We start from the raw sequence: 27,748 nt of genomic DNA, 5'->3' as shown, positions 1-27,748 counted from the left end.
CTTTTCAATTTCAAACACGAGTGGAATAGTGAAATAAAATCCTTAAAATATTGCAGTTGGAGTTTACAAATCTGGATTTTCATTTCTTGTATTTATAAAAAACATAACAAAGTACAAACATATCAAAAAAACTCAATTTTGCGAAAGAAACAATGTCTAGAGTACACAGCTGCTTTAAAGTCATAATGTACTATCTTATAATATGAATTTGGTTAATTTTTTTCAAACCTGATTTTTTGGCATATTTGTAATGTTTACACATGTCACAACTTGCACCTAAATGGAATCAGCCAAATTTGTTGTGTTTGTAGGTAAACAGAGCAAAGTTCGACATAAAGTCATAATTCAAGAAATTATGACTTTATGTCCGCCCATAGAACTGCGTGTTAAACGGCCAAAATAACAAGCAGTGTTTCTTTCACGTTACCTCGTTATTTCAGCTCAAAATGGACAGAAACCATTCCCGATCATTATTACTAGTAATATTATTTCATCATTTTGAGTATATAATGACAAATTTAAAATTTGAAGGAATCGTACATTAAGTCTTTAACATGCATGATCCAGCCCCGTCTGGCGGCAAGATTTCATGAACACGCGATAGGTGCGGTGCACCTCACATTCACTGTAGAGGTGATTGGATTAACTACCATAGCAATAGATTAATTATACAATTTTTGACTATATCGCCCTGCACTACAAGCAGGTTGCACTCATCAATTTGTATTCATCTATTGCTATGGTAGCCTTACGTCACTTCTAAAAGAGGTAAAATTTGCAAAGGCAGCTGCCCTAACATGTCAGAAACTATGCATTATTATGATGTATTGTTGTTATTATTATTGGAGAATGAATATTTTGATCATGCGTGTGTTGAACTCATCATGCATTTAATGTGCCCATCACTACTTTACAATGAGTGTTGACTGTTTTAAACCCATAAATTTACCACTCTGGTTCATTATTTTTGGTGGACCGCGTAGCGGGAACACCCTACATTAGTGTATGTTACTAGCTTACTTACTAGCTAACTGACTAACCATTTGGTCTTAAATGGGCATATCTCGGAATGCCACAAAGCTATAACCCTCTGAGTGGTGTCAAATAAAAGAGAAAAAAATAAGAAATACAATAAAAAAACACTGGGGCTTCCACTCCAAATACTTTTAAAGTTACATCCATTTTACTCCCCCCTGAAAGATGCAAGTGAGCTTAATTCAGTGCTGCTGTATGGGTAACAGGTTAGGACACGTAGGGCTTATGTGGCAATTTGCCAAATTCATGTAGGTGAAATAAAGGTCCTATAACCCCTTATAGGATTTTACAATGTTCTGCAATGTGGATGCATATGCATTCATTATATTAACCCTTTAAATGAAGAAAGAAAGACAGAGTATAGTCGGTTAAATAAGTAAAACATAAATAATTGAATTAATTAATAATTAATTAATTAATGCCATCCGAGGTCAAAGGTCATCAGATAAAGGTCATATGGGGTCAACAGGATAGGCTTAACGCGGCCCACCAGTTTGCGGTGCAGTAACCGCTCTTGTTTGTATGGAAATGAGTATGTGATATGTTGAAAACTTTGTAGCATTACCAGTATTCTGATGAGTACATACTTTGTCAACTTATAAGATTAACTGCCACTTCTCCAATAAAGGTTTTACACTGTATATTGTAGGGTTAGGGTAGCAGGTTAGGTTTACAAGATAAAGGTGAGGGGTGTCACATTTATGTTTGGAGGTGCAAGCCTCGAAATAAGCAGATTTGGACCAGGAGCCACACATTTGGAAAAAGTGGCTCCTGGTCCTGTGATAATCTAGTGAACCAGGGGTCATTTTTAAAGACCTAGGAGTCATTTGAATTTTAATTGTACACATTAGATACAAAAACCGATTTAACTACCAGGCTCTGTTTGGAAAGAAATGTAGAGCCTGGTTCACATGATTATGGTGTGGACCAGGAGCCAAAATATCATGACCATTGGGTAAATGGCTCCTGGGTGCCTGGTTATTTCGAGGCCTGTGGAGGTGGCATTCCCTACATGTATTCTAAAATTTTATTATCTTATTGTTTGTTATCATACATGCAGTTCTTCTTCAACATGGTGCTGACCCAAATATTCGCAACACAGATGGGAAGACTCCCCTTGACCTGGCGGATCCTCCTGCCAAAGTGGTATTGACTGGTGAATATAAGAAAGATGAACTGCTAGAGGCTTCAAGAGGAGGCAATGAAGAGAGATTAATGTCTTTACTAACACCTCTCAATGTCAACTGCCATGCTAGTGATGGAAGAAGGGTATGTACAAAAAATTACGTTATTGATTGAAAATAATCTAGATCACTTTTTTATGATATAGTGATGATGCTCTCAATAACTACAGGTAAATTAAGTAATTTTTGGCCAAGTTCGAACACTTGGAACGCTAGCTACATGATAAATACACACGCACATTGCGCTGTACAGAAGAAAGCATACATTTGCCTTACATTGCGTACACGCTTGGTACGCTACATGGATGCAACAGGTACGTTCGAGCTGGTCCAAGAATTGCTTAATTTAAGTTTTAGTCCAGCTTTAATATGTCGGACTCTTAATCATGGTCAAGTTGCTTTTCTCTTTGTCATTTCCATGGTGTGATTAAACACCGTGTATGTATGATTGTTTTAAAAATATCTGAATTTGATTATTATTATGACCTTTCTGGTGTTGTAAGTTTTATTCTTCGTAAGACAATGTGTTTGTTTGTTTGTTAATTTTTTATTTTTTTTTTGCAGTCTACACCACTTCATCTAGCTGCTGGGTATAACCGTATAGCAATTGTACAACTATTACTTCAACATGGTGCAGATGTACATGCTAAAGACAAAGGGTAAGCGATACAACAACTTGTTTTATCCTTTGTGTAAAACTGCACAGAATTAGCTTATCACAGAAATCTTCTACTGAAGGATGATACATAAGGCCCGGCAAAAAACGCGATCTCGCTTTTCACGCCGCGATTCTCGCTATTAGCCAACTATCTCGCTTTTTAAGAAAGTTTCCAAGCAGTGCACTTACTATAAAAATATGGCTTTATGCCATAAAAGTTCGCCAAATTCCATAAAATTCAGTTCCAACTTCGCCAAATTGCAGAATTCAACAGGCGAATAATTGGAACCCAACAAAAGAAATCTTTTGGGATGTGAATTTTGGTCCAGAAAGGTGTTCCATGTCAGTGCATTTTGCTGTTGTGTCAGTTGGACAACTGCTTGGTTACTGACATGTGTTTAGAGTAGAGTATTGAAGTAATCCTGTGTGCAATTTTTGTTCATTTTTATGGAGAGGATTTTAAGATATGACCTTGTGAAAAATTATAAGTTTCTTTTTGAGACCAGTTTATTTTGTAAATTCCTCAGTTCTAAGAGAAAATATCAAGATATTTCACAATACCCTGAATACAACTGATAGGGCTCAACCGATATGGCATTTGTCTACCGATCTGATATTGATGTTATAATAACAACCGATACCCGGTCCGATCCGATTTCGGTAAAAGAATATAAAAAAAAAATTTTACTAAGTTTTTGGCGACTTAATTTAACGTCCAGTGGTTCTTCAAAGTCACCAAAACTTTGAAAAAAAAAATTTTAACAAATTTTTATTTGAATTTCTATTTCTACTGATATCCGATCCGATACCGATATCAAAAATATCGGGCCAATGCGATATACGATCTGATAATCGGTTGAGCCCTAGTCATTAACAACCAACTGTTGATTCATCCAATTAATTCTTGTAATTCTTTTATTATACCATCAGTGGGCTGGTACCTCTACACAATGCATGTTCATATGGTCATTTTGAAGTGACAGAGCTTCTGATCAAGCATGGGGCCAGTGTCAATGCAATGGATCTGTGGCAATTTACTCCACTACATGAGGCTGCTTCCAAGACAAGGTACATATATGTGACCGCCCACGGCGAATGAGCCGTAAATTCCTCCCCGGTCAATTTTGTTTTATTTCGTGTTTAAAAATAAACATCATAAACTTAAAAATGGTATATCATTTGACTTCAAACGATATCCAGAAGCGGGGTTATGGTTTGCTCCTTCAACAAAATTATAGCTTTTACGTTTTTTACATGTGTCTCTTTTTCCACATTGTTGGCAATAAATATCAAACAGTCATAATTGGCGGTCATTTCAAATCATCCCCAAGTCAACGAGGTTTAAGAAAGTTCTCTCATTGTTAATTGTTGGTTATGCATACCTGTACAAAATACAATGCCTGGTAACCCACCACTTGAACAGGATTTAGCAATATAAGCAAACAAAGATCAGAGCTATTAAAAGTTCTATAGCCATCTAAGGTAGAAGCTTATTATCCACTTCAACAATAGGATTATTGATTAGTTTTTGACTATCGAAATGAGACGGATGTCGGGCCAGCTTAAGTTACCGATGAATATGACCTTTGTACACATTTTACACCGTAACTCAGAATACAATTTAGGGAATTTACGGCTCATTTGTGCTGCCGGGTCACATATACCAGCCGAAGTGTCATGCCCGAAGAACTTATTTGATGGGTTAAAAGAAGGCTATATCATGTATATTATATAATCAAACAATCAGGGGCACTGTAGTTGTGCCCATGGTGTTGTTGATACATTTGGAGTTAATTACTAGTACTAGGAAGGCCAATTATTAGGGTGAATACAGGGAGCCCTATCCAGTCAAAAAAAAGAAAAGGAAATAAATGTGTTGAATACCATAATAGCGACATACAGAAGGCAGCCAGTGTGTATATTGCATTTTGCATCTGTATTATTCATAAACTTTAATGTGTTCTAATGAAAATGGCAAAGCAAATAATTCATAACACATGAATACAGCAGATACTTTCATAATCATAGCATGTTCATTCTCATATGAAATTGGATAGATTCCCATATTTATTGGTCGAGCTATGAGTTTTAAAACATTGAGTCCAATATTTTAAAACTCATAGCAAGACCAATAAATATTCTGCGCAAATCACCCAATTTTATCATGTTTTGAATGCAATGTTTTCACAGCCCACACACTTTATTTTGGTTTACATCACTTTTTGACAAAATCAACTGATATTGATTAATCGACTGGACGCTTTTAATTGCAAATGGAACATAGAATAAATAAAAGTGCATTTGTGTGATTTGCTTTTTAGCATAAGCAATGAAGTATAATTCAGCTGTGTTTGCCATTGCACTATTCAGCCATATATGAGGGAGAAGAGCCTTGATCTGTCAACATACATGAATGGCAATTGAACCAGTCAGTGTGTAAAGTTACGTACATTTTCTTTTCATGTCTATTGCCTGTTTGAGGATGGTGGAACCGTGCAATGGGCGAATTGAGAGTGACTCAATTTCATTTGTTAAAATTTATAGCAAGCGGGAACTAAATCTGACAGTTCATGTCGGAAGTTCACAGACTCCCTATACCGGGGTATTGACAAAAAGAGACAGTCCGGTTGCACTGCAGGGCTCTAGTGTAAAATATGTGACTGAGATTGATACTGATTTGCTTTTTACAATTCAATTGTTTGTCTTGTAGAGTGGAGGTGTGTTCATTACTACTAAGCCATGGAGCCGATCCAAATCTTGTCAATTGTCATTCCAAGAGTGCTGTAGATGTAGCACCCACCAAAGAACTTAAAGAAACATTACAGTGTAAGTAGGGAGTTCTCAGGGGACAAGCATATTTTTTTTCCAGTTTTAATTCAATTTCAGACTATTTTAGCCCCAAATGAAGGTGTGTTTTGCTATCTTATGGGCTAGTGTGTGCAAAATTTGGCAATTTTACCCTATTTGAGCCAAAAACTTTTTTTTCGTGCCCAAAACGAAGATGCACATGCCAATTTGTGCTTTTTTTTTTCTGGTATGATTTGGGGGGGGGAGGGGGCAGACCCCATGCAAAAATGTAGGCATTCCCCCACCCCCTGGCACTCCCTCCTGTGTAATATATATATTTTATATGCTCTCCCTTCTTGGGATTGAGCGCTTTATTCGAAAGATAGTCTAACTATGAATAAAAAGTTGTTACATAATTATACAATATATATCATCTATTACCATCTTGCTATGGAAAATGAATATTTGAAGTACGAAGTCAAAAGTGTTCCAACAAGTTTGACCAGGATTGCAGACTCTGTTCATCCTGTGTAACTGGTTGCTGACAAATTTCTATTCTGTTTCTTAATTATTGTGTCTGTTTATATTCCCTGCTTGGTGCCAGAGTGCTTCCACAGTGTTATTTCATATCATCTTTCTATCTCCTCATGTCCTCCTCTTTTTTTATAGTGTAAATAAGTTTGTGTTTGTGAATTGTTGCAGATGAATTCCGTGGACATTCGCTGTTAGAAGCCTGCAGGCAGGCTGACATAACCAAAGTGAAAAAAACAACTTGCAATAGATATCATCAACTTCAAACACCCACAGACATTAGATAGTCCATTGGTAAGTGATGACAAGACTGATTCATATATCCATCCAGTAATGCATAATTGGACATTTTTTATTAGCTAGAAGCATTTGATGAGGCACAGAAAAAATTGGGACGCTATTTGTATCAGGGCCGGCAAAGTACCAAAAGAGGTGATTGAACTACTGGAATCTAGGATTGTAGCTATAACCATGTTGCAATTATAACTTATTATTCAAAGCTTGTAATGTAAGTGTTATTTAACAACCTGGAAATTTTTTGAACATGCTAACATCCAGCGTTCGAAATAAGTGGTTGTCCGGGACAACCACAATGAACGTCGGACAGCCCAAAATGCTGACGGCAGTTGTCCGAGGGACAACCATAAAAATGTGTACCAATGTTACAGAGTAAGCTTACCATAAAATGTATTGCATAAATCTTGAAATGTTCAGAAGAAATCATGACTAAAAATGTTGCTTTCCCGTAAATGTGTAGCAAGTATTTTATAAACATCATGATAACCTTGGCCTTAACCAGGTGTGCAATACCAATCGGTGCACGGTACACAAGCTAGCTAGCACATTGCCGGGCCCCTGGTAAAACCTCATGACCTGACCAGAGTGACCTGACCTCTGACACCAGTCTCTGACATCACGGCTTTCAAGACCCCCCAAAAGCTATGCATCCTGACATGCATAGAAAATTAGAAACCCATAGAAACCCAATGAGCTCATGAATAATTAATGAGATACTTTATCAATGGAGATATTTACGTCTTTTGACTTCTTGAAAAGAATGAATTCTGCCCGGGGGAATTCTGATGCTAAAAGCATAAAATCCAGCACAAATATGAATTTATTGATGATAAATAAATGATGAACATATAACCTGTATTTTCTTGGATATATTTGATATTTTATAATAGCAACAAGGTGAGTTTGGGAAAGGTGTGTGACATGTGAATACTGACGGCAGTGTATGTTTTTTTAAACTTGCAACTTAATTTTGTACGGCACAAAAAGTTCATATAAATTTCGGACAACCAAAAATATTTTCGGACAGTTAAATATCTTTTTGAGGTTGTCCGCAGACAACCTCAAAAAAATTCTTAATTCGAATGCTGCTAACATCTTTGTTTGTCCATTCATCTTCCTTATTTTAGCATTGTGCATGTATATCCATGTATCCAAAGAGAAAACAAGTAGTGGAGCTGTTGATAAGAAAAGGAGCAAACTTGGTAGACAAAAACAATGAGTAAGTCGTTTATTTACTAATATTTTCATAGAAATAAAAGAATTGTGGTACCTATGTACTGCATTATTGAACATGTTTTAGAGCACTTTTTGTCAAGTAACTACTAGAATGTTTCTGTTATAATTTGAGCAGAAAAATGGAAACCTTTTAGTAATCAGGAATCAACCTACAATACGGCATTCAGGAACTTTGATGACATGAACTGAATATATAAATATGATTTTAGCTAAGATCTTATGTACAACAGACTAAGGCCAAAAAAAAAAGGTTTGTCTCAAAGCTCACGAGAAATTTAAAAACAAATGCGAAATGCGATTTTTTTTTTTTTTTTTTTAGTATTCTGATCTGATTTTCACGATTTTAACTTAAATTTTTTATTTTTTTGAAATAAAAAAAATTTCCAGATTTGTTTTTTGTCAAATCGTAGGATTTTACAAATATGTGCTGAAGCTTTGAGACAAACCTTTTTTTTTTTTGGCCTAATAGATTCAAAGCTATAATATCTTTAATACTGTTCTCTCTTTCAGAGGTGTAACACCGCTTCATATGGCAACAGACAAGTCACATTTAGACTGCATGGAAACACTTCTCAAACATGGTGCCAAGGTATGTATTGTGATCAAATATATTGCATCTTTCAAAAAAAATGTAAAAGCTTATATATTTTTTCTAGTAATAGATAGTGATTATTGAAATCCCATGAATACTGCACAGAATAAAATGGATTTTAATAATTGACTCCTAAACCACAGTATATTTTACAAACAGATAGTGTTAATGGTGTACTCTGCATTCATCAATCACAGTGTTTGTTAAAATATAATAATAGGCATAAATGAATTCAGTGTGCACCCTACCCTAACTTTGACCCTAACACTAAACCTTGCTTTAACCCTAACCTTAACTATAAACATAATATACTTACACTGACCCTAACCGTAATCTGGACTCTGACCCTTACTTTAACCTAACTCTAAATCTAACCATAACCCTTTCCCTCAGATCTTGCTCTTACTGCAATCATATACCCTATTCTTCACCTTAAACCTGACAATAAATCAATAACTGTAACCAGAACTCCAACCTTGTCCTCAACCCTAACCCTGACTTTAACTTGGCCTTACATTGGGTGCACCCTGAACTCTACAATTAAGCCAAAATTAGTACAGAATTGTTATGTCAGCTATCTGTAGATTTAATCATAGCATTAGGTTCTTGGTGTTTTGAATTTGTTTTTCTTATGCAGGTGAACTCCACAGACAACTTGGGTCAGACCCCATTACACAGAGCAGCTCGGGAGGATCTAGGCGATGCATGTCATCTATTACTCAGCTATGGTGCCGACACTACAGTGTTATCATTACAGGGTATACACCAGTACAGTTGGCATCGGAAAATGTACAGAAAATGCTACAAGGTAAGATCCTACTGATGGATAGCTGGTATCAAATTGAAACTGTTGAACAAGAATCAAGTTTTGTATAGATTTAGGGAATGACTGTGCAAAAGGAGCTAGATATCTCTATAAGGACTTGCTTGATGATGCATAATGTCGGAACAATTATGTGTAATTGGTCCTGCCGCCGCTCAATGTGAACCTATAGTAAATGTTAAGTTATCAGTTATGCTATGCAATTTCTTTCCGGTTTAGTGCAAAGGTTCTAGCACTTGAGGTCTAACTCGATATGTGTGTGCTTGATACTAAATGACGACTAGCTTAATCTAGTCACCCCTCTATTGGTGTAGAAGTATAAATAATGTAACTGGGTCAGGTAACATATGTGACGTGTCATGTCAAAAGGAGACACTTTTGGGCAGGTTATCAATTTTGAGGTTTTTACATATCTTAAATAAAGAGATATTTTGCTCCACAACGCCGTTTTCCCCAATGAAATCGCACATTCCTAAGCGAAGATATTGAGTTCGAAAGTTATGGTATTATGAAATTGGAAATCGAGATATCGGCCTTTAAAAATATTATTGGCAATGTTGAGAATAGGAATTACTTTGAAAAATGTCTAAAAAAATATCAGATACCAGTTATATTCCGGTCTGAAACTATCAGACAATATTTTAAACATTAATAACATCACAAATTCGCAACAAACCGAAATTGTGAAAAAATCACCCCGGTCAGATTTTTGGCCATTTCTCAATTTACGATACTGCCCAAAAGTGTCTCCTTTTGACATGACACGTCACATAGGCTCTGACGATTGCGAAGATCTTATGGCAAGTGGATATGAATTGGATGATTCCCCCATGGACGAAAAAGATAACAGACTGCGTACAAGCAGTCAAAGTCTCAGCCTTACCTGATAATGAGGGCCGATTGTTCCATGAAATGAGACAGGCAAAACTGCTATGCACTTATCGAGTATTGTTACGGTCTATTGCGTTATCGCGAAGGCACACAAAGCTCAAAGCTGGTGTGATTGTAATGAGGGCCGATTGTTCCATGAAATGAGACAGGCAAAACTGCTATGCACTTATCGAGTATTGTTACGGTCTATTGCATTATCGCGAAGGCACACAAAGCTCAAAGCTGGTGTGGATTCTTCCACAATCAACCTTGGTTCCCCCTTAACACTCCTACCCACAGTGTAAAGTAAGTGAGTGTATTCCTCCACTGTTAAGATATTGTGGCAAGTAAAAATACTGACGTATCGTAAACATTTCAAATATAACAGAAGTTACTGTTTTAACATGTAAATCTGTTGCAAAGAATTTCACACCCCTTGACTCAATGTATTGCTGTGAAGATTGATAGAATACCCAAACCAAAACAATCATTAACCAAAATGATACATCATTTATTACCTCACAAAGATTTCATTTTGTCTTTGTTGTTTTACAGAGGAACAAAGAACAAGTAGTAATGATGAGAGTACACAGTTCCTGGAAGCTGGAAAAGCCGGTGATCTGGATGCAATCAAGGTATGTGTGAGATAGGTGTATAGAGAGAGAAGTGTCACACTCATTTTGTTATTAAGGCAGGGGGTTACCTCCCCTCCTATCAAAATGTATGGGGATTATTGCTCTTTGTGTGGTAAGGTACAAAATAAGATTTGGTTGGGTGTGAAAATATCAACCATGGGCAATTAGAGACCTTCAAGGTCACAATATATTTTGACTAGTTTTGAATTTTTACCACTATGTAACACTTTTCACAATCACTTAGAATAAAGAAACACACATAAACACTGACTTATATAATAATGACTCCTTTGATATCTGTGGTTATTTGTTACAGAACATGGTCGCCAAGAATCCCCACATAGTGAATTGTAGAGACAAGGAGGGTCGACATTCTACCCCACTACACTTTGCCGCTGGCTACAATAGAGTTCAAGTGGTTGAATATCTACTTCAACATGGGGCATATGTACATTCAAAAGACAAGGGGTAAGTGTGGGGTTGACTTCACTTAGCCATACTGAAAGGCATGGAGCATAGACCATTTCGAAAAATCTAGAAAGCCTTTGCGATGGTATCTCTGATGATGTTTCGTTGATGTAGTGCGTGTTAACAATGGTTGAATTGCGCAGTAAAGATGTTCGCATTGATGATACATCATCAGGGTTACTTCCATAAAGGGTTTCAAGATCTTCATAAAATGGTTTGGAATTTTAATATTATTCCATCAGTTTCAGTTGTTTGTAAATGTATATGACAAATGTTGCAATTACCAATTGTGACCGTCCACGGCGAACGAGCCGTAAATTCCTCCCCCGGTCAATTTTGTTTTATTTTGTGTTTAAAAATAAACATCATAAACTTAAAAATGGTATATCATTTGACTTCAAACGATATCCAGAAGCGGGGTTATGGTTTGTTAAACTTTGCTCCTTCAACAAAATTATAGCTTTTACGTTTTACATGTGTCTCTTTTTTCCACATTGTTGGCAATAAATATCAAACAGTCATAATTGGCGGTCATTTCAAATCATCCCCAAGTCAACGAGGTTTAAGAAAGTTCTCTCATTGTTAATTGTTGGTTATGCATACCTGTACAAAATACAATGCCTGGTAACCCACCACTTGAACAGGATTTAGCAATATAAGCAAACAAAGACCAGAGCTATTAAAAGTTCTATAGCCATCTAAGGTAGAAGCTTATTATCCGCTTCAACAATAGGATTATTGATTAGTTTTTGACTATCGAAATGAGACGGATGTCGGGCCAGCTTAAGTTACCGATGAATATGACCGTCGTACACATTTTACACCGTAACTCGGAATACAATTTAGGGAATTTACGGCTTATTTGTGCTGCCGGGTCACAATTTATCAATATCACTGTGATCCTTAATTGTTTTTTCCATCCAGGGGTTTAGTACCACTGCATAATGCATGTTCCTTTGGTCACTATGAGGTGACCGAGTTACTACTCAAACATGGTGCTGTGGTCAACGCTGCAGATCTGTGGAAATTTACGCCACTACACGAGGCAGCAGCAAAAGGCAAATATGAAATCTGCAAGTTACTTATTAAGGTAAGAATGAGTAATCATCTTATATAATGTCATTGGATGAAAGAGAGCCCCAATTTTAGTAACTGGAAAGCTATTTGTATTCTATCTCTGAAGTCCATTCATACTTTGCTATACCTATACTGCTAAATACCAGATTGCCATGAACTGGCCCTATATAGCATGTGGACTGCTGTATGTGATTCACCCAGTGTGGGTAGTGACCATGGCCAAAATGGCTTTGATATCATTGCCCTCTACAGTTGGGATAATACAAAGGTGTGGTTTCTATGGGGTTCATCAGTTGGAGAAGATCACATTAATATGAGGTGATTGGAAATGGCATGACAAGCTGTACTTGTTTCATTTACAGCATGGTGCTGATCCAAACAAGAAGAATCGAGATGGCCACACACCACTGGATCTTGTCAAGCAAGGGGACCAAGATGTGGAGGATCTACTACGTGGTGATAGCGCCTCTTAGATGCTGCTAAGAAGGGCAATCTGTCACGAGTGCAGAAGTTGGTCACGCCGGATAACATCAACTGTAGGGATTCACAGGGTAGAAATTCAACACCACTTCATCTCGCAGGTTAGAGTGAGCTTAATCAATTTTATAACTTGAAAGGTTGTGTTGTAACAAAAGTGCACTTACTCAACAAAATTGAAGGATCAGATTTATTTATTAGAATTTTTCAAAAACATCATTAACCTTGTAAATCAGCTGATTATCAATTAGTGGGTTTTTAGTGGGTTCGCCGTCGGACAAGTTTAGACTTCTTCAGGACAAAGTACCTAAGAATGAGACATGTAGACCGCCCCTTGTCTACTGATGACTCTGAAAAGAGTCGTTCACTGAAGACTGCCCCTTGTCAACAGAGAACAAGCAGATCTCGCCTATCTGCTAATATAAAGGTTTTGGTGGCTCTGAAAAGAGCCGTTCACTGAAGACTGCCCCTTGTCTACAGAGAACTAGCAGATCTCGCCTATCTGCTAATATAAAGGTTTTTGGTGGCTCTGAAAAGAGCCGTTTGCTGAAGACTGCCCGTTGTCTACAGAAACAAGCAGATCAGCTGATTATCATTTCATTCCGTAATGTTTAGGCAACAGAACACTACCAAGTACTGAAGTCTTGTGACACTGATAGGCATGCTCCTGGATGTGGTATACAGATGTTAGAGTGAAAGCACTATAGCATGCAGATGTTGACAATTTATGCCATTATATTTACATGGTAACTGAAAACTGTCATAATTCTTAATGGTTGCATTTTTTTTTGTGTGAATCACCCAGCCGGTTACAACAATGTTGAGGTTGCCGAATTCCTGCTACAACATGGAGCTGATGTGAATGCCAGGGACAAAGGGGGCCTTATACCATTACATAATGCATCCTCATATGGGGTAAGTGTACAGAAACTTTTGTATAAGATGAGAGAATATAAAGTTAGGTTCCCAGTGAATTTGTAAATGTGCACATTATTGTGACGATTAAGGGTGTGAATGTGCATAAATGGAAAATTTTCCCTATTTGGTTGATTCAATCAGCTCATGAAATATCAATAAAAACCTACCATTGAAGAATGTAAGAGAGCGACACACACATACAGACAGACCATGACGGAGAGAGTGAGAATATAAATTTTTCAGCTCTTCAAATAGGAAAGGAGTGAATTATGCATTACCATTTAATCTTAGGTGTCATTTTATGATATGTAGCAGTATTCACATACTGGAATTTTGCTGAATGAAGTATTTGTTGCTCCAAAATGGCCCTATTTTGGCAAAAATGTACAACATAATTGCGAATGGCAATTGTCTTGGGACATCTCATTTTCACTGCTTCAAAATAGTGACATAATGCAACAGAGTAAACATTGGTATCAAGTACAACATGTAACATCATGAATTCTGTTTGTCCCCCAGCATCTGGATATTGCAGCATTACTGATCAAACACAACACATGTGTGAATGCCGTGGATAGGTGGAATTTCACTCCATTACACGAAGCTGCACAGAAAGGTCGCACACAACTCTGCGCACTATTGGTAAGTAGCTGAATTTATTGTTAAGTAGATGAATTTACACTTGTCAACAAGCCATTGACTTTTGACCAACGAAGTAGAGTGTTTTTGCCAATGAATCAGAAAGCATCTCATGGTAAAAAGTCAATTTATAATTGGGTTATTCCAGTTGAACTCTATATACCCCTATGGAAGACATGACATTATGGCCAAGGAAAGTCCATTTTGAGTTTCCCGTCACCCGCCCTCACTTCATTTTCTGACCCTCACTTGAATTCATTATTGTGATTTTCCAAAAAATACCAATGAAAACTGGTTATATTTGCAAAAAAAATTATGAATATCCCTTTATTTTTTGTGGAAAAATCAAAATCAAAACATACATTTTGCTGTCAACCTTGCAGACTCTTTGTAATATACTTTTGAATCTCATTTGGGCTAAACATCCATCTTCAAGTGAGTGAGCGGCAAATAACAACACATTTTACATGCGTGTTGGTCATATAATGAAAGGCAGACAAATAATGAATAATGAAAAAGTAACCTCACTTATTTTCAGAAATTATGTGACGGGAAACTCAAAATTGACTGTTAGGGGCCTAATCCTCCACACATGGAGTGTTGTGAATTTCAAATGGAATTACCTAAATGACTATTTGAAACCTACATCCTGTGTGTTGGGAGATCAAGGGCTTGTCTTCCATAGGTGGTGTATGGATAGCCAATTGCTCAGTAACAGTGTCAATTCAGCTTCATGGGATCAGCAGCAGAAACTTGTGGTTTGAAGCATAATCCACTTGAAATCTTTTAGAACTATTGTTAAAAGAAGTTGTCTTTTCAAAATATTATGGTTTCATGTACCATATTCCAATAAGCGCTCATGCCCCAATAAGCGCCCACCCAGGGTATTTTCAATTTGCTAAAGGCGGGTACCATCAATGTTGAAGTGACGGATATAGACGTTGATACAGTGAAATAGCTGGAGGACTAGATTTCTACATCAGAAAAGCTACTAGAACATTCTCAGGACCCATTTATAACATACATAAATTTGTCTCTAATAAACACCCCTAACAAAAAAATTAGGTAAACCAGGTAAAAAATAAGCACCCACCCAAAATGACTTTGTTAAGCACCCTGGGCGCTTATTAGAATGAATACGGTAATTTGTTATGCCCCCACCGCGAGGCATACTGTTTTTACAATGTCTGTGCTTCCTTCCGTGCTTCCGTCCGGATGCTGTATCTCAGGCATGGATGGGCGGATTGACTTCAGATTTTCAGGATAGGTGGGTCATGGTCAAAAACTCTGGATACTTTTTTTTGGGTGGGGTTCAAGGTCATATACTGAGGTCAAAGGTCATTTGAGGTCAAACAAGGTAAACTTGCCAATTTGGTCTCATATGAACAGTTCAAATCCTATTGCAACCAAGCTTGAGTCATAGCTGCACTTTGTGAACCCTCATATATTGGTGGTGATTGAAGGTCATATACTGAGGTTAAAGGTCATTTGAGGTCAACTTAAAAAATACCATTAAAATACCCATTTTCCTTATTTACCTCTTTTCTCGGAGGCTAGGGGTCGCACATTCCTCAAACTTGGTGGGTGGGTGCATCTTGACCACAGGCAGAAGACGTTTATATTGGTTAGTGGGTCAAGGTCACCTGAGGTCATCCAGAGGTCATCTGAGGTCAAATTAGCAAAAACTGTGGTATGGGCATGAAACTTGGTAGGTACAGTCAACATTTAGAGCCAAATTTTTGAAAGGTCATTTTGGGGTCATCCGGGGTCACTCAGGGGTCATCTGCGGTCAAATTAGAAAAAAACTCATATGGGCATGGAACTTGGTGGGTACAGTCAACATTTAGAGCCAAGTTTTTGGAAGGTCATTTTGGGGTCATCCAGGGGTCATCTAAGGTCAAATTAGTACAAACTGTTGTATGGGCAGGAAACTTGGTGGGTACAGTCAACATATTATAGAGCCAAATTGTTGGAAGGTCATTTTGGGGTCATCTGAGGTCAAATTAGTAAAAACTGTCATGTGGGCACAAAACTTGGTGGTTACAGTCACCATTAGCCAGGTAATCGCGACAGCCGAGTCATCCAGGGGTCATCTGAGGTCAAACTCAGTCTGCCCTTGAGGCTTGAAACTTTGTATCAACTTTTGAGTGCCACATCGCTCCCTTTGGTGGAGGCATCAAGGTCGACGCTACTATCAGTAGAGTTGGGAGATGGTTTAGTATTTCGGAGTGATGCAGAACTTTGTTTGTAAATGAAAAATAGTATATGGTCTTATTACAGAATTAATGATAACATGTGTGTAGCTAACTTCACAAAGAACACACAAAGTTACATAAAAGCATTAGCATGTACATTCTCATTTACTATTTATTCTTTTATTTAGCTTGCCCATGGGGCAGACCCATCAATGAAAAACCAAGAGGGCCAAACTCCACTGGACCTCTCCACCGCTGAAGATGTGCGTTCCCTCCTCATAGATGCCATGCCAATTGGTGCCTCAACAGCCTCCCCTACCCCACCAACAGCCAACACAGGGGTCAACACCACACCACAGCCACCAAGACCACCAGCATCTGGAGTGGCTTCTCCAAAACCAGATCGCAATACTACTACTGTTGTATCTACTACCACCAGTGCAGTTGCAAGTGCTGCCGCAGCAGCTGTGCCTGTGGGTGCCGCAGCAGCAGGAGCTGTGGGTGGCATGGGTATGGGTGTTGGCTCAGCCACTCCTAATCCACCTAAAAGTAGTAAAGGAGATGGTGCCATGGAAAAGACAGGTGCTGAGATAAGCAGTAGTAATCCATTAGATATGAGTATTGGTGCTTTCTTGAAGAGTGTTCAACTGGATCATCTTAGAGACATCTTTGAGAAGGAGCAGGTGAGAAACGGGAGTCAGGGTAGTTAGTTCCCAGTGTCTTACACATTTTAGGCAACATGTCAATGGGGTATAGAGGCCTTGAATGTGACATAGCTGGAATAATGGCAGAATGTTCAACTCTGTTCAATAGAAGTATACAAATAGCTCTTATATGCACAATAGTGTATTGCACAGAAATACTCAAACATGTCCCATTGGTTGATCTTAACAGTTTATTGAATAGACTGCGTTACGGCTGGGCCGGCTAGTTCCATTGCATTGTTTGAAGTCAGTTGATTGAGTCTTGAATCAAGTCCCAAGGCATTAAAGTTTTAAACAACAAGTCATTACTATTAGAATCAAGTGCAAGTCATCTGGGCTAGAGTTCCAGTGGGGTTATGAGAATCGAGTTGTTACCATTCTGTAAATTGGTATACCTGACCAGATTACCATGAGTCCTGTAGTTGTGACAACAGCCAGTTTAGAACTGCAACAACAAAAACCTAACCAACAAACCAAAAATTAAGTTACGTTCAAAAATCAATATTGTATTTATGACCTGTCCATATATGCATCAATTTGTGTACTCTTCCAGATCACCATGGATGTGTTGATTGATATGGGTCATGATGAACTCAAAGAGATTGGCATCAATGCTTTTGGTCATCGTCATAAGATCATCAAGGGCATGGAGCGTGTTACGGGAGGTAATATCACTCCTAATCCACACCTGACACACAGTATTCAGGGCTCTACACTCATAGATCTGACTTTAGAAGATAAGGAGTATATATCTGTAGCTGATGAGGTGAGATAATGCAAATGTTTGGGTTGGTGCAATTTACTGTAAAAGTAGAAATTTTCGCGAGGTTTTTATTTTCGCAAATTTCGCGAGTGGACATAAAATCGCGAAAATAAAAACTCGCGAAAATAACCTTTTGCATTAGGTTTCTATTGTATCAATATCAAAACCGTGAAATTTAATTCTTGCGCAATTGACAAAATCTTCAAAATCGCGAAAATATCTTCTCGCGAAAATATTGACTTTTACAGTATATTCATGCTTTTTTTTTCATCTCAAAGCAGAGCTGTACAGTAGAAAATGACAATGCATAAATATATTAATTTTGTATATTGCAAGTATGAGAAATTTCAGGTTTAAACCTGAATTCAGTAGTTGGGTTTTTGTCCACATTTCCACATTTTATTAATTTCGGTCTGTTTTTGACCTTTTTAGTCCAATTTGATTTATAGATTATTTATATTTTGTTATATTTATTCATTGTGCAATCATAAGTAAATCAAAATGTGTTGGGATTGTTGTGCGAGTGCTTCAGTTCTTGCGTGAGAGTGGATAAGTAAAAGAGTAATATTTTATTTTAAAGTTCTCCCATGAGGTCCAGCTACATAGATTCATAGAATAGTACATAAATCATGATGTGAGACCTGTTCTCACCAAATGAGCAGAAAGTCGCCAAGGGAAAAATGGTGATATGGTTCATTGAACATGCCATTGACTGTTCAACAGGGAGCAATCCTGGCAAGTTATATATCACTTAAGGGGGTACTACACCCATGCGGTAAATTTGTGACTATTTTTGCATTTTTCTCAAAAAATAATTACACACTGGTAACAAAATTTATGTATATTATTGGGGCAAGGAATCCAATTACTACACTGAAATTTCAGTGACTCAAGACAAGCGGTTCAGTATATATGATAGGAAATGAGGTACATCATAGCGGTACCTCATTTCTTATCATAAATAACGAACCGCTTGTCTTGGGTCACTGAAATTCCAGTGTATTAACTGGATTTCTTGCCCCTATAATATACATAACTTTTGTTGCCACTGTGTTATTAGTTTTTGAGAAAAATGCAAAAATAGACACAAATTTATCGAGGGGTGTAGTACCCCCTTAAAGCTTGTGATGCAGAAATAATAAATTTGACCATAACTCAAAATAAACAATTGCAACTTTCCTCACATTTTGTGGAAACAGGTCTCAAAATGACCAATATATTAAAATATATCAACATAGTGTACTGATATGAAATGTAATATAAAAATTAAATACAAGTGTGTGTTTTAGTTTGTAAAATGTAAATAGAAACCAAATTTATAGAAACCAGGCCCAAACACAGCACAACAGCGTGTAATTTTGTTTTCATCCATGCACTGTATCAAGCCCCATAAAATATGCAAGAAAAGAGTGAAGCTAATGAGAGACTGCTGTCAATCTATCAACAGATGCAGAGCACCATCCGTGAGCACAGAGACAATGGCCAAGCAGGAGGTATCTTCAGTAAATACAACATCATCAAGATACAGAAGGTGCGCAATAAGAAGATGTGGGAGAGATATCTTCATAGGAAGAAAGAAGTGGCTGATGAGAACCACAGCCATGACAACGAAAGGATGCTGTTCCATGGTATGTCAAATAGCAGCCTATCCTTCATAAGCATACTCAAAATTAGCCTACTGTCGAGACTTCATTGGAGCAGGGTTGCCAAAAGATTTCAGCCCAAATCGTGGGTCAAATAATCGAAAAGTTGCCCAATTTTTCTCTTTACCATTGGTTTCTATAGGGCAGGAAACGATCAGAAGTCGCGGGAGCCAATGTTGAAAAGTCGCCCAAATTTTTTCTTAACCATTGGTTTCTATGGGACAGGAAATTGTCAAAAGTCGCGGGGAAAATCTTCAAAAGTCACCCAATTGGGCTACCAAATCGCAGGTTTGGCAACCCTGCATTGGAGGGATTAGACAGCTCTATTTTGTAAGTTTTATCATCCCTGTCTTGATAGTAGGCTAACTCTGGAGTATGCTTACAATAAGGTAATACTAGAGTCCGAAGTTTTCCGTTTTAAGGAAAACATTTTAAAAAAATAACGGAATCGGAGGTACTACACGGAAAATGACATTTTTGTATGACGTGACAAAAATTGTTAAAAGATAAGAGAAATAAATGTTAAAAACAATCTTGAGTTATGTGTGTCAATTTTTATGATACAAAATACTGTTTAATAATACCGAAATAAAGGTATATTACCAAGGCATGAACCCCTATCCATTCAAACATCGCAACAGCCGGCATATTATTGTGAGAATATTCCAATCAGAGCATATTGATTGCGATATTGAACACTTTATTGTGACATTAATATTAGGGATGACCATGAAAATTTGAAGTTTCATTTCAGTCTTTAAATGACCTCAATAGGATAAATGGTTCTGAAGTTATGGCCAATTTTATATGCGTGTTTTGAATAGGCAGTTTGGACAGATTATGGACACCAAGGGAAAATGGCACAAAATTTAATAATTTCCAGTTTCAAATTAAGTATTTTCAAAAAACACCTTTTCAGTAACCCTTGAAAATGGATTACATGATTTATACAAATACTCACAAGAAGAAATCGTTTATAAATACGGCTTTTCATAAATGCATTCAGAGATCTGGTCTTGTGAAATTGCCTTTTTGTTCTATATTTCTTTGTACAAATCCAAGATGGCAGTCATGGAAGAAAAATTATGAACAAATTTGATTGAAAAAAATGTATCACCAAATTTTGACAACTTGTTATTTAAGTCACAAAACATGTAATAAAGTTGATTTGTAGTGACGATTTTTTTGTGTGAGGTTTCCGAATTTTGCATCCAAGGCCCAAAAATGATCAAAGTCCAAAAAAGTGCAAAATTCGGAAACCTTGCATAAACATTCGTCACTACAGATCAACTTAATTACATGTTTTTTTACTTAAATAACAAGTTGTCAAAATTTGGTGATACATTTTTTACACATGAGACTCATCCATGCACTCAGTTTCTCATGGCGTGTTAGACATATGAACTATGTGATTGTTAATGACCGCTAGCTGAAGTGAAATCTACAGTATATCTGCATCAAAATCTGATTTTACTGCAAATTTTCTCTAAATTCCAAGTTATATTGGATGAGTAAAGTTATGTATATTAAATATTAAACCAATTTCATGTGCAATATTAAGATATTACCATGGTCATTGCAGAATACATTGTGCATGTAGGCCTACGGTACTGCATAATTCTGAATTCGATTAAAGAGGGTCTAAATTTCATCATCCAATATGCACCCCTAAATAGTAATGAAATTTTATGAAATTGCACATGGAATTAGATAAATATATAATATAGTATAGTATACAAAAAGTTTACTCACCTAATATTTCTTGGAATTTGGAGAAAATTCACAATCACTCTTTTATACAAATAACCTGTAGATTTCACTTTAGCTAGCTGTGGACGTAAAATTATGGGGAGTTGAAACCATAAACTCGGTTTTACCAGAGGGGGACTTCCTGTCAGCTGATTGGCCAAGTTATAGATATATTGATTGATATTTAGGGGTGCATATTTGGACTTTTTCAAAACATGTTTTTGCCTATCTGACAAACAGCCTGATAATAATAATACTGGATGCATTGTGTATGCACTCAAGCAAGATCTATTGGTCAGTTCAGTAAGATAGTCTCTGCATGGACAACCCCATTGAAATATGTGTGTGTCCAGTGCTGCATGGTAAACACAAAAGATGTCCAAATGAGTGGGCTGTTGTGCTGGTCATCCCTATTAATATCATTCATAATCATTGTGCTTTATTCATAAAACATGGACTTACAAATTTTACAACACGGATTACAACACAGAAAATGGATTTTAGAAAACAGTAAACTTCGGACTTTAGGTAATTTCACCATCGGGAAATTTAACCCGATTTTAAAGTTTTTTCACTTTTTTCAATAAAAATGCCCCTTTTGGAAAAATGCAACGTTTAAACAGTTAGTGATTTTCATAAACGGATAGTGCATTTTACGGTCGGTTAAACGTGTAACGTGTAAACGTAGACACCCCTAGTGGCGTCTTCACCATAAGACAGTCATTGGCGTACAGGGGACAGCGTCTATTCAGTGACTTGCATACATACAAGAGGGTTTTAAACTTGATCCAGTCACAGATATAAGTTGGCCCAAGTAGATAAAGGTACAGCTTTATTGAACTCAAATGATAAGATATGAATTTACTGTTCTCTGTGTGACTAATCCAACATGACATTGAATCTCTGTATCATCCAGGTTCTCCGTTCATCAATGCAATTACCAACAAGGGATTTGATGAGAGACACGCATACATTGGCGGCATGTTTGGTGCTGGTATATATTTTGCTGAGGATTCGTCCAAGAGTAACCAGTATGTGTATGGTATAGGAGGTGGTACAGGGTGTCCAACTCACAAGGATAGGTCTTGTTATATATGCCATAGGTAAGTAGAACTCTATAGAATACTCATTGCACCTTGTCTTTAGGGTTAGATTTGGTTAGGAGTTAGGATAAGGGTTATGGGTACGGTAGTCATAGCTAGTGCTACTGTTAGGTAGTAGGGTATTCTATGGTTATTCCATAACTATTTAAGGATGGCTTCAAAACACTACTGCCGATAAACTGCAAGCACCCTGGCAAAAAATGTTCCAAATAATTATAGGAACAGGCCCAATCACTGGTTTTTCCGAGAGGTCATCAATCGGTCAGCAGTTGGACTTTGAAGCTGTCCGTTAAGCCAAGAGGTTTGTCTCTCAACGCCGTGCAAATAGTATGTGAAAGCCATCCTAGTACACGCTGTTTTTTTTTTTTTCTTCTTTTTTTCTCTCTAAGAACTTCCTTGATTGGTTACAAAGAGGCCTATATCATTTATTGAGCCAGTCAGAGACATAGTAAGAATAGACAGTTTGGTTGATGGCGATTAAGCTTAAAATTGCTGCAAGAGTTAAAAGATCTATTTTGATTGGTTACTCACATGATTTTATCATAACCAATCAGGAACAATGTAACATATGCAGTAGTGCCTACTCATGGGGTTAAACCAAGGAGTAATCTGATATGTGTTTTGTTTGTTCTATTTGCAGACAACTTTTGTACTGTAGAGTAATACTCGGTAGGGCATTTCTTCAGTTTAGTGCAATGAAAATGGCGCATGCCCCTCCTGGACATCACTCAGTCATAGGCAGGCCTAGCGTAGGAGGATTGGCCTTTGCTGAGTATGTTATATACAGAGGAGAACAGGTGAGTATAACAACAGATCTTATAGACTAGACAAGATTTTTAACATGCAGATTTCATGAGGCATTTCTTAGTAAAAGTTGGTATCCTAGGAATCTGTAACCAATGTGGACCTGCAGAGTTGGACAGGACAACATTCTTTAAAGTTGCTCTGATTTTAGTCAAACTTGGACCAAATTGTTTATTTAGTTGAGTCAGAAAAATAATAATTCCACCTTCTAGTAGCTTCAGGGAGTCATTTTATACAAGTGCATTGTTGAGATTTTGTAGTTTATTTTGCAGAGATGCCAACCCTCCTGATTTGGTTGGGAGGCTTCCGAAAACAGACCTAACTCCCGACCTTTGACTCCCGCTAGGGGCCCTAGGCTAAGGCGGGTCTCTAAACCCCACCCAAATTTCGGCTCTGTTGCTTCGCTCCATCAAAAGTAAAACCTCTCTATTTCCATTTCTCAAATGTTGGCATTTCATTATTATGGTGTCAATAGTAGAGGTAATTATATTATCATGCAGATTATGATACAGTTATGTGCTTTGGTGCAGTGATATTCAAGACCTTATGAAACTTTTCTCAGAATAGGATCCAAGCTGATGGAATGACCCTGGGGAAAGGGTCAAAACCAATACTTGGATCCTTATAACCATGATAACCATGAAGGCAAAAAAAGACAACTAGAGATTATGGGGAATATTTTAAACATTCATAGCACTTTTTTGTTCATCAATGAAATCTGCTTTTCACTACAATAAACTTTCTTGCTAACATATTACATGCTTCTACTTGTGCAATTAATGGATAATTACCCAATTTCTGTAGCTATTTATAACACATCTGCAAGCGGAACTGGTACTTGCAGTATATTAGTGGAAGAAGGGCCCAACTCCAGCTCGTATTAAGACCTATACCGTTGCCATGGAAACATATATAATTTCGAATGTACGAGGGGGTATCAAAAAGTTTTAGAAATCGCCCAGAAGTGAAAGAGCTATATCAATGAGATTTTGTCAGTGCAATCACTGGTCCTTATGTACACTATGGTGCAAAAATTGTCTCATAAGTATGTTTACTTTTTTTTACAGGAGCTAGATGTCACTACCTGCCTAGGTAACTGCATAACCAGCAAGATGGAGAAAAGTGAGGCATGCAGCATGATTAAGTTCCATTTTAAGGGTTACAGTGCCCAGAAAATCTGTGATGAAATAAAAATTCCTTTTCCAAAAAGCGAGAGTGACATATCACAATCACCACCGAAGATAACTTTCATTTCATCATCAATTTTCTAGGCACTGCAACCCTTCAAAAGCAGGATCTTAATAATGCTGCTTGCCTCAATTTTCTCAATCTTGCAGTTTATGCGCAGTAACTGGGGCAGCAGGTTATTGGCATCTAGTGCCGCCTGTAAAAAAAGTAAACATACCTATGAGACCATTTTTGGACCATAATGTACATAAGGACCAGCGATTGCACTGACAAAATTTCATTGATATAGCTCTTTCACTTCTGGGCGATTTCTATAACTTTTTGATACCCCCTCGTATGTAATATTGTATGTTCATGTATTAAAGGTCCCCTGAAAATGAAAACATTGTGCCTATTAAACTTTTCCAAATATTAAGTTTGGTCTTAATATCTCGAAAACAGTTTTGATGGAGTTGGGCCCTTCTTGCACTCAGGTATTCAATTCTGTCCCGTGATACAGGAGATAGAGTATACTGTTATCAAATACTTGATGAAAAATTAGATTGATATAAAATTAGTCAATCCCATTACATTCCAAAGTCAATCAGTTTTTGTTTCAATTGAGTTGGCTAGCCGTTATGAGATAATACTAAATTTCATCTCAACTTTGTAGTAATGATATTTATCCCTTTTTCACTTTATTTTTCTTACAGGCATATCCAGAATACCTCATCACATACCAGATCTTAAAGCCGGACAGTAGTGACACCAAGTAGCGCTGAACTGGTTAGCGACTGGTAAAACAAATACCTTACCATTATTTGAAGGCATCTGAATGCAATGAAGGCCCACCTGCCAAGCAGGAGTCTGGGTCAACAAGCTCACCTCATAGATACTTTTGGTGAGCTAATGCTAGGATGAGTAGACTGTATGAGAACATGCTTTGTGTATAGCCATGTAACAGCAATGCAGTAGATAAAGTTTGTTCGGCTTATATATAAGGGAAAAGCTTTTCAGATTTTGTTACTGCGCTCGTCAATAAAGTCCCATACGCGTGCATCAGTCACGCATTATGCAACGCAAAATTAGCGTAAGCACTGTGTCCAACTGCATGCCATCATCATCATCAGTCGGCTGCGGAGCAGGCGACTACAAGCTTTCTCCAACTAATGAGATCTTGGGCAAGCGAAACAATTTTGTTTGGCTGCAGCATCCCTTCAGTATCTCCCAGGAGGTGCTGGACATACTGTAAGTACAGTGTGCACGGCCGTCCTGGTTTCCTCTTCCTATGTGGTGGAATATAAAGCGCATATTCTTTCACAGGCTCGCCATCTTCAAGACGCAGTATATGGCCGAGAAATTTGAGTTAATGAATCTTGACTCTGGCAACCAGTGGAGTGGTGTTGGTCAGGTTGTAGATGGTTTCATTTGGAATCCGATCCACACGCTTGATGTTTAACATGACTCTGTAGCAACTGCATGTACGCCATTCTATATCAATACAAGGTGGTACGAGTCTTCTTTTTTCCACCATATATAATCCGAACCAACTTTAGGAAGGTAGCAAGACACATGCCACTTTGCCGTTGATTTTGAGGGTGATGAAATCTGCCTGCCTAAGACAGCGTTCAAGATCTTGGCACCATTTGGTGGCCAAAAGGGTTTGAACATTGAATTACTGATATTATGGTCAAAGGAACCTTTTCTAGGGTGAGGTTTTATGCAGATTATAAATCTAATCAGAAATCTGCTTTACTTATTTTTACAAATGCTTGTCTATGTTAAAATGCCAGCAAATAACACCCCACAATAGTATAAATTAGGATTGGAAAAATCAAAACTCAAGTATAGTACCATTCAGGGAAAATTGAAGATAAACTTGTTATAAGCAACTATTTTGGACACAACAAGTTTGCATTTTTATCTCAAAAGCTTGTTCAGCTTTTGAGTTTTGATTTTTTCTCTCCAAATACCAACACTTTAAGTGTTTGTTTTATTGGAATAAACATACTATGGTCAAATATAAATCATGAAAAAAACAATATTTAATGGTTTAATAGGTACAATACCATATTTGAAATCTACTGTGAAAAAAAATTGTCACCAAAAAATGCCCATTTTTTGCTAAAAAGACTCAAAATCATTTTTTGTTCTCAAAAAACATATGAGATGCCAGGTTTTTGTCTCACCTGTGTGTACGCCAGCGCTTTGAGCAAACACTAGCGATTTTTAGCTGTGCTCAATGAAACACGCACTGATATCACTGCCACATCAGGGTGGAAAATGATATAGTTAGGGCCCTGTATGGCATTATGGCTGAGTGTTAAATCTTTTAAATGTAGCAACGACACATTGTAAACTAGTGCAATGCCAAAGTGATTCCAGTCCAACTGTGCACTTTGACCTGTGATTTCATCAGTAGGGAAATGGAGGGAGGATTTTGACAGCTATGGTGTTGTGTATTACTTCCGTTTTTGTTGCCAATGCTGTTGTAAACTGCTCATTTCACAAGCCACAATGTTACCAGAGAAGACAAACTGGGCCAATTTGTATGTTGCTAATTGTTGAGGAGCTATTGTATGTCTGGGTTATTTTTCCATGTAAGTGGTAATGTAAGCTAATACAGAGTTAACATATTATGCAGCTTATGGAATAATGTCTAATCCATCAACCAATTCTTGACAGTTGGGCTTACATGTAGGATAGATCCACATTGTATTATTCCATTCAAGATGTGGCAGTTGAATTGTACACAATGCATAGGGCAAACTGAATGCAATTGCTGTAATATAACACATTGGGCCCAGGTTGATCCTTCATGTATAAATCATATACAAACTTTGCATACTTGTCAAGACTTCATTGATGGATTACACAGCTTTATTTTGTAAACTGTATAAACTTTGTCTTGATCAATGAGGTAGAAAGGATAGAGTGCCCTGCTCGCCGAATCTGTGAAGCAGGTTTGGGTCCCGGTTTGGGTCCCGGGTTTGGGTGCTGTATAGATCACAAAGTTGAACAAATCATGTATTAAAACGCATTAAATTTCCCAGTATACCATTGTCTTTATCAAAAAATTGCTGAATTATAAAGGCAAACACGCCTGAATCTGGTATTTCATCAGTGTTGCCGCTAAACAACTCTACTACTTTACGAAATTTCGCCTTCAGTCGCCGTTCCTGTAGCGCTGCATGGCAACGGGCGAATGAACTAGATTTAGGAGCGTGCTTGCCTTTATCATTCAGCAATTTTTTGATAAAAAAATGGTACACAGTAAAGTTGAATATGCTAAAACAAGTAATTTATTTAATTTTATTAATCCATACATGCTAGAGTAAATTCAGTTTCCATTTTAGTTGTACTTGATGCTGATTTTGTTAGGTCCCTTCATTT

The 27,748-nt window shown here is 37.3% G+C and overlaps 1 protein-coding gene across 1 annotated transcript in view; it reads left to right on the top strand.

Moving 5' to 3' along the window:
• Positions 1 to 26,189, top strand: part of LOC140148169 (poly [ADP-ribose] polymerase tankyrase-2-like) — a 30,384-nt gene extending 4,195 nt beyond the window's left edge. The window contains 23 exon segments of the mRNA XM_072170031.1: positions 2,096 to 2,304; positions 2,784 to 2,878; positions 3,808 to 3,945; positions 5,588 to 5,703; positions 6,367 to 6,425; positions 6,427 to 6,489; positions 7,620 to 7,711; positions 8,239 to 8,317; positions 8,958 to 9,081; positions 9,084 to 9,128; positions 10,569 to 10,648; positions 10,965 to 11,116; positions 12,041 to 12,206; positions 12,556 to 12,655; positions 12,658 to 12,774; positions 13,476 to 13,585; positions 14,108 to 14,230; positions 16,611 to 17,105; positions 17,680 to 17,892; positions 19,337 to 19,517; positions 22,198 to 22,384; positions 23,025 to 23,181; positions 25,069 to 26,189. Coding sequence (XP_072026132.1) covers positions 2,096 to 2,304; positions 2,784 to 2,878; positions 3,808 to 3,945; positions 5,588 to 5,703; positions 6,367 to 6,425; positions 6,427 to 6,489; positions 7,620 to 7,711; positions 8,239 to 8,317; positions 8,958 to 9,081; positions 9,084 to 9,128; positions 10,569 to 10,648; positions 10,965 to 11,116; positions 12,041 to 12,206; positions 12,556 to 12,655; positions 12,658 to 12,774; positions 13,476 to 13,585; positions 14,108 to 14,230; positions 16,611 to 17,105; positions 17,680 to 17,892; positions 19,337 to 19,517; positions 22,198 to 22,384; positions 23,025 to 23,181; positions 25,069 to 25,131 — 3,164 coding nt within the window. The 3' untranslated portion in view covers positions 25,132 to 26,189.
• Positions 26,190 to 27,748: the final 1,559 nt, after the last annotated feature.

Source organism: Amphiura filiformis, chromosome 3 (genome assembly GCF_039555335.1).
Source record: "Amphiura filiformis chromosome 3, Afil_fr2py, whole genome shotgun sequence".
In the NCBI taxonomy this organism is placed as follows: Eukaryota; Metazoa; Echinodermata; class Ophiuroidea; order Amphilepidida; family Amphiuridae; genus Amphiura; species Amphiura filiformis.
Note: the sequence above shows the minus strand (reverse complement) of the source record. Positions and strands in the feature narration are given on the sequence as shown.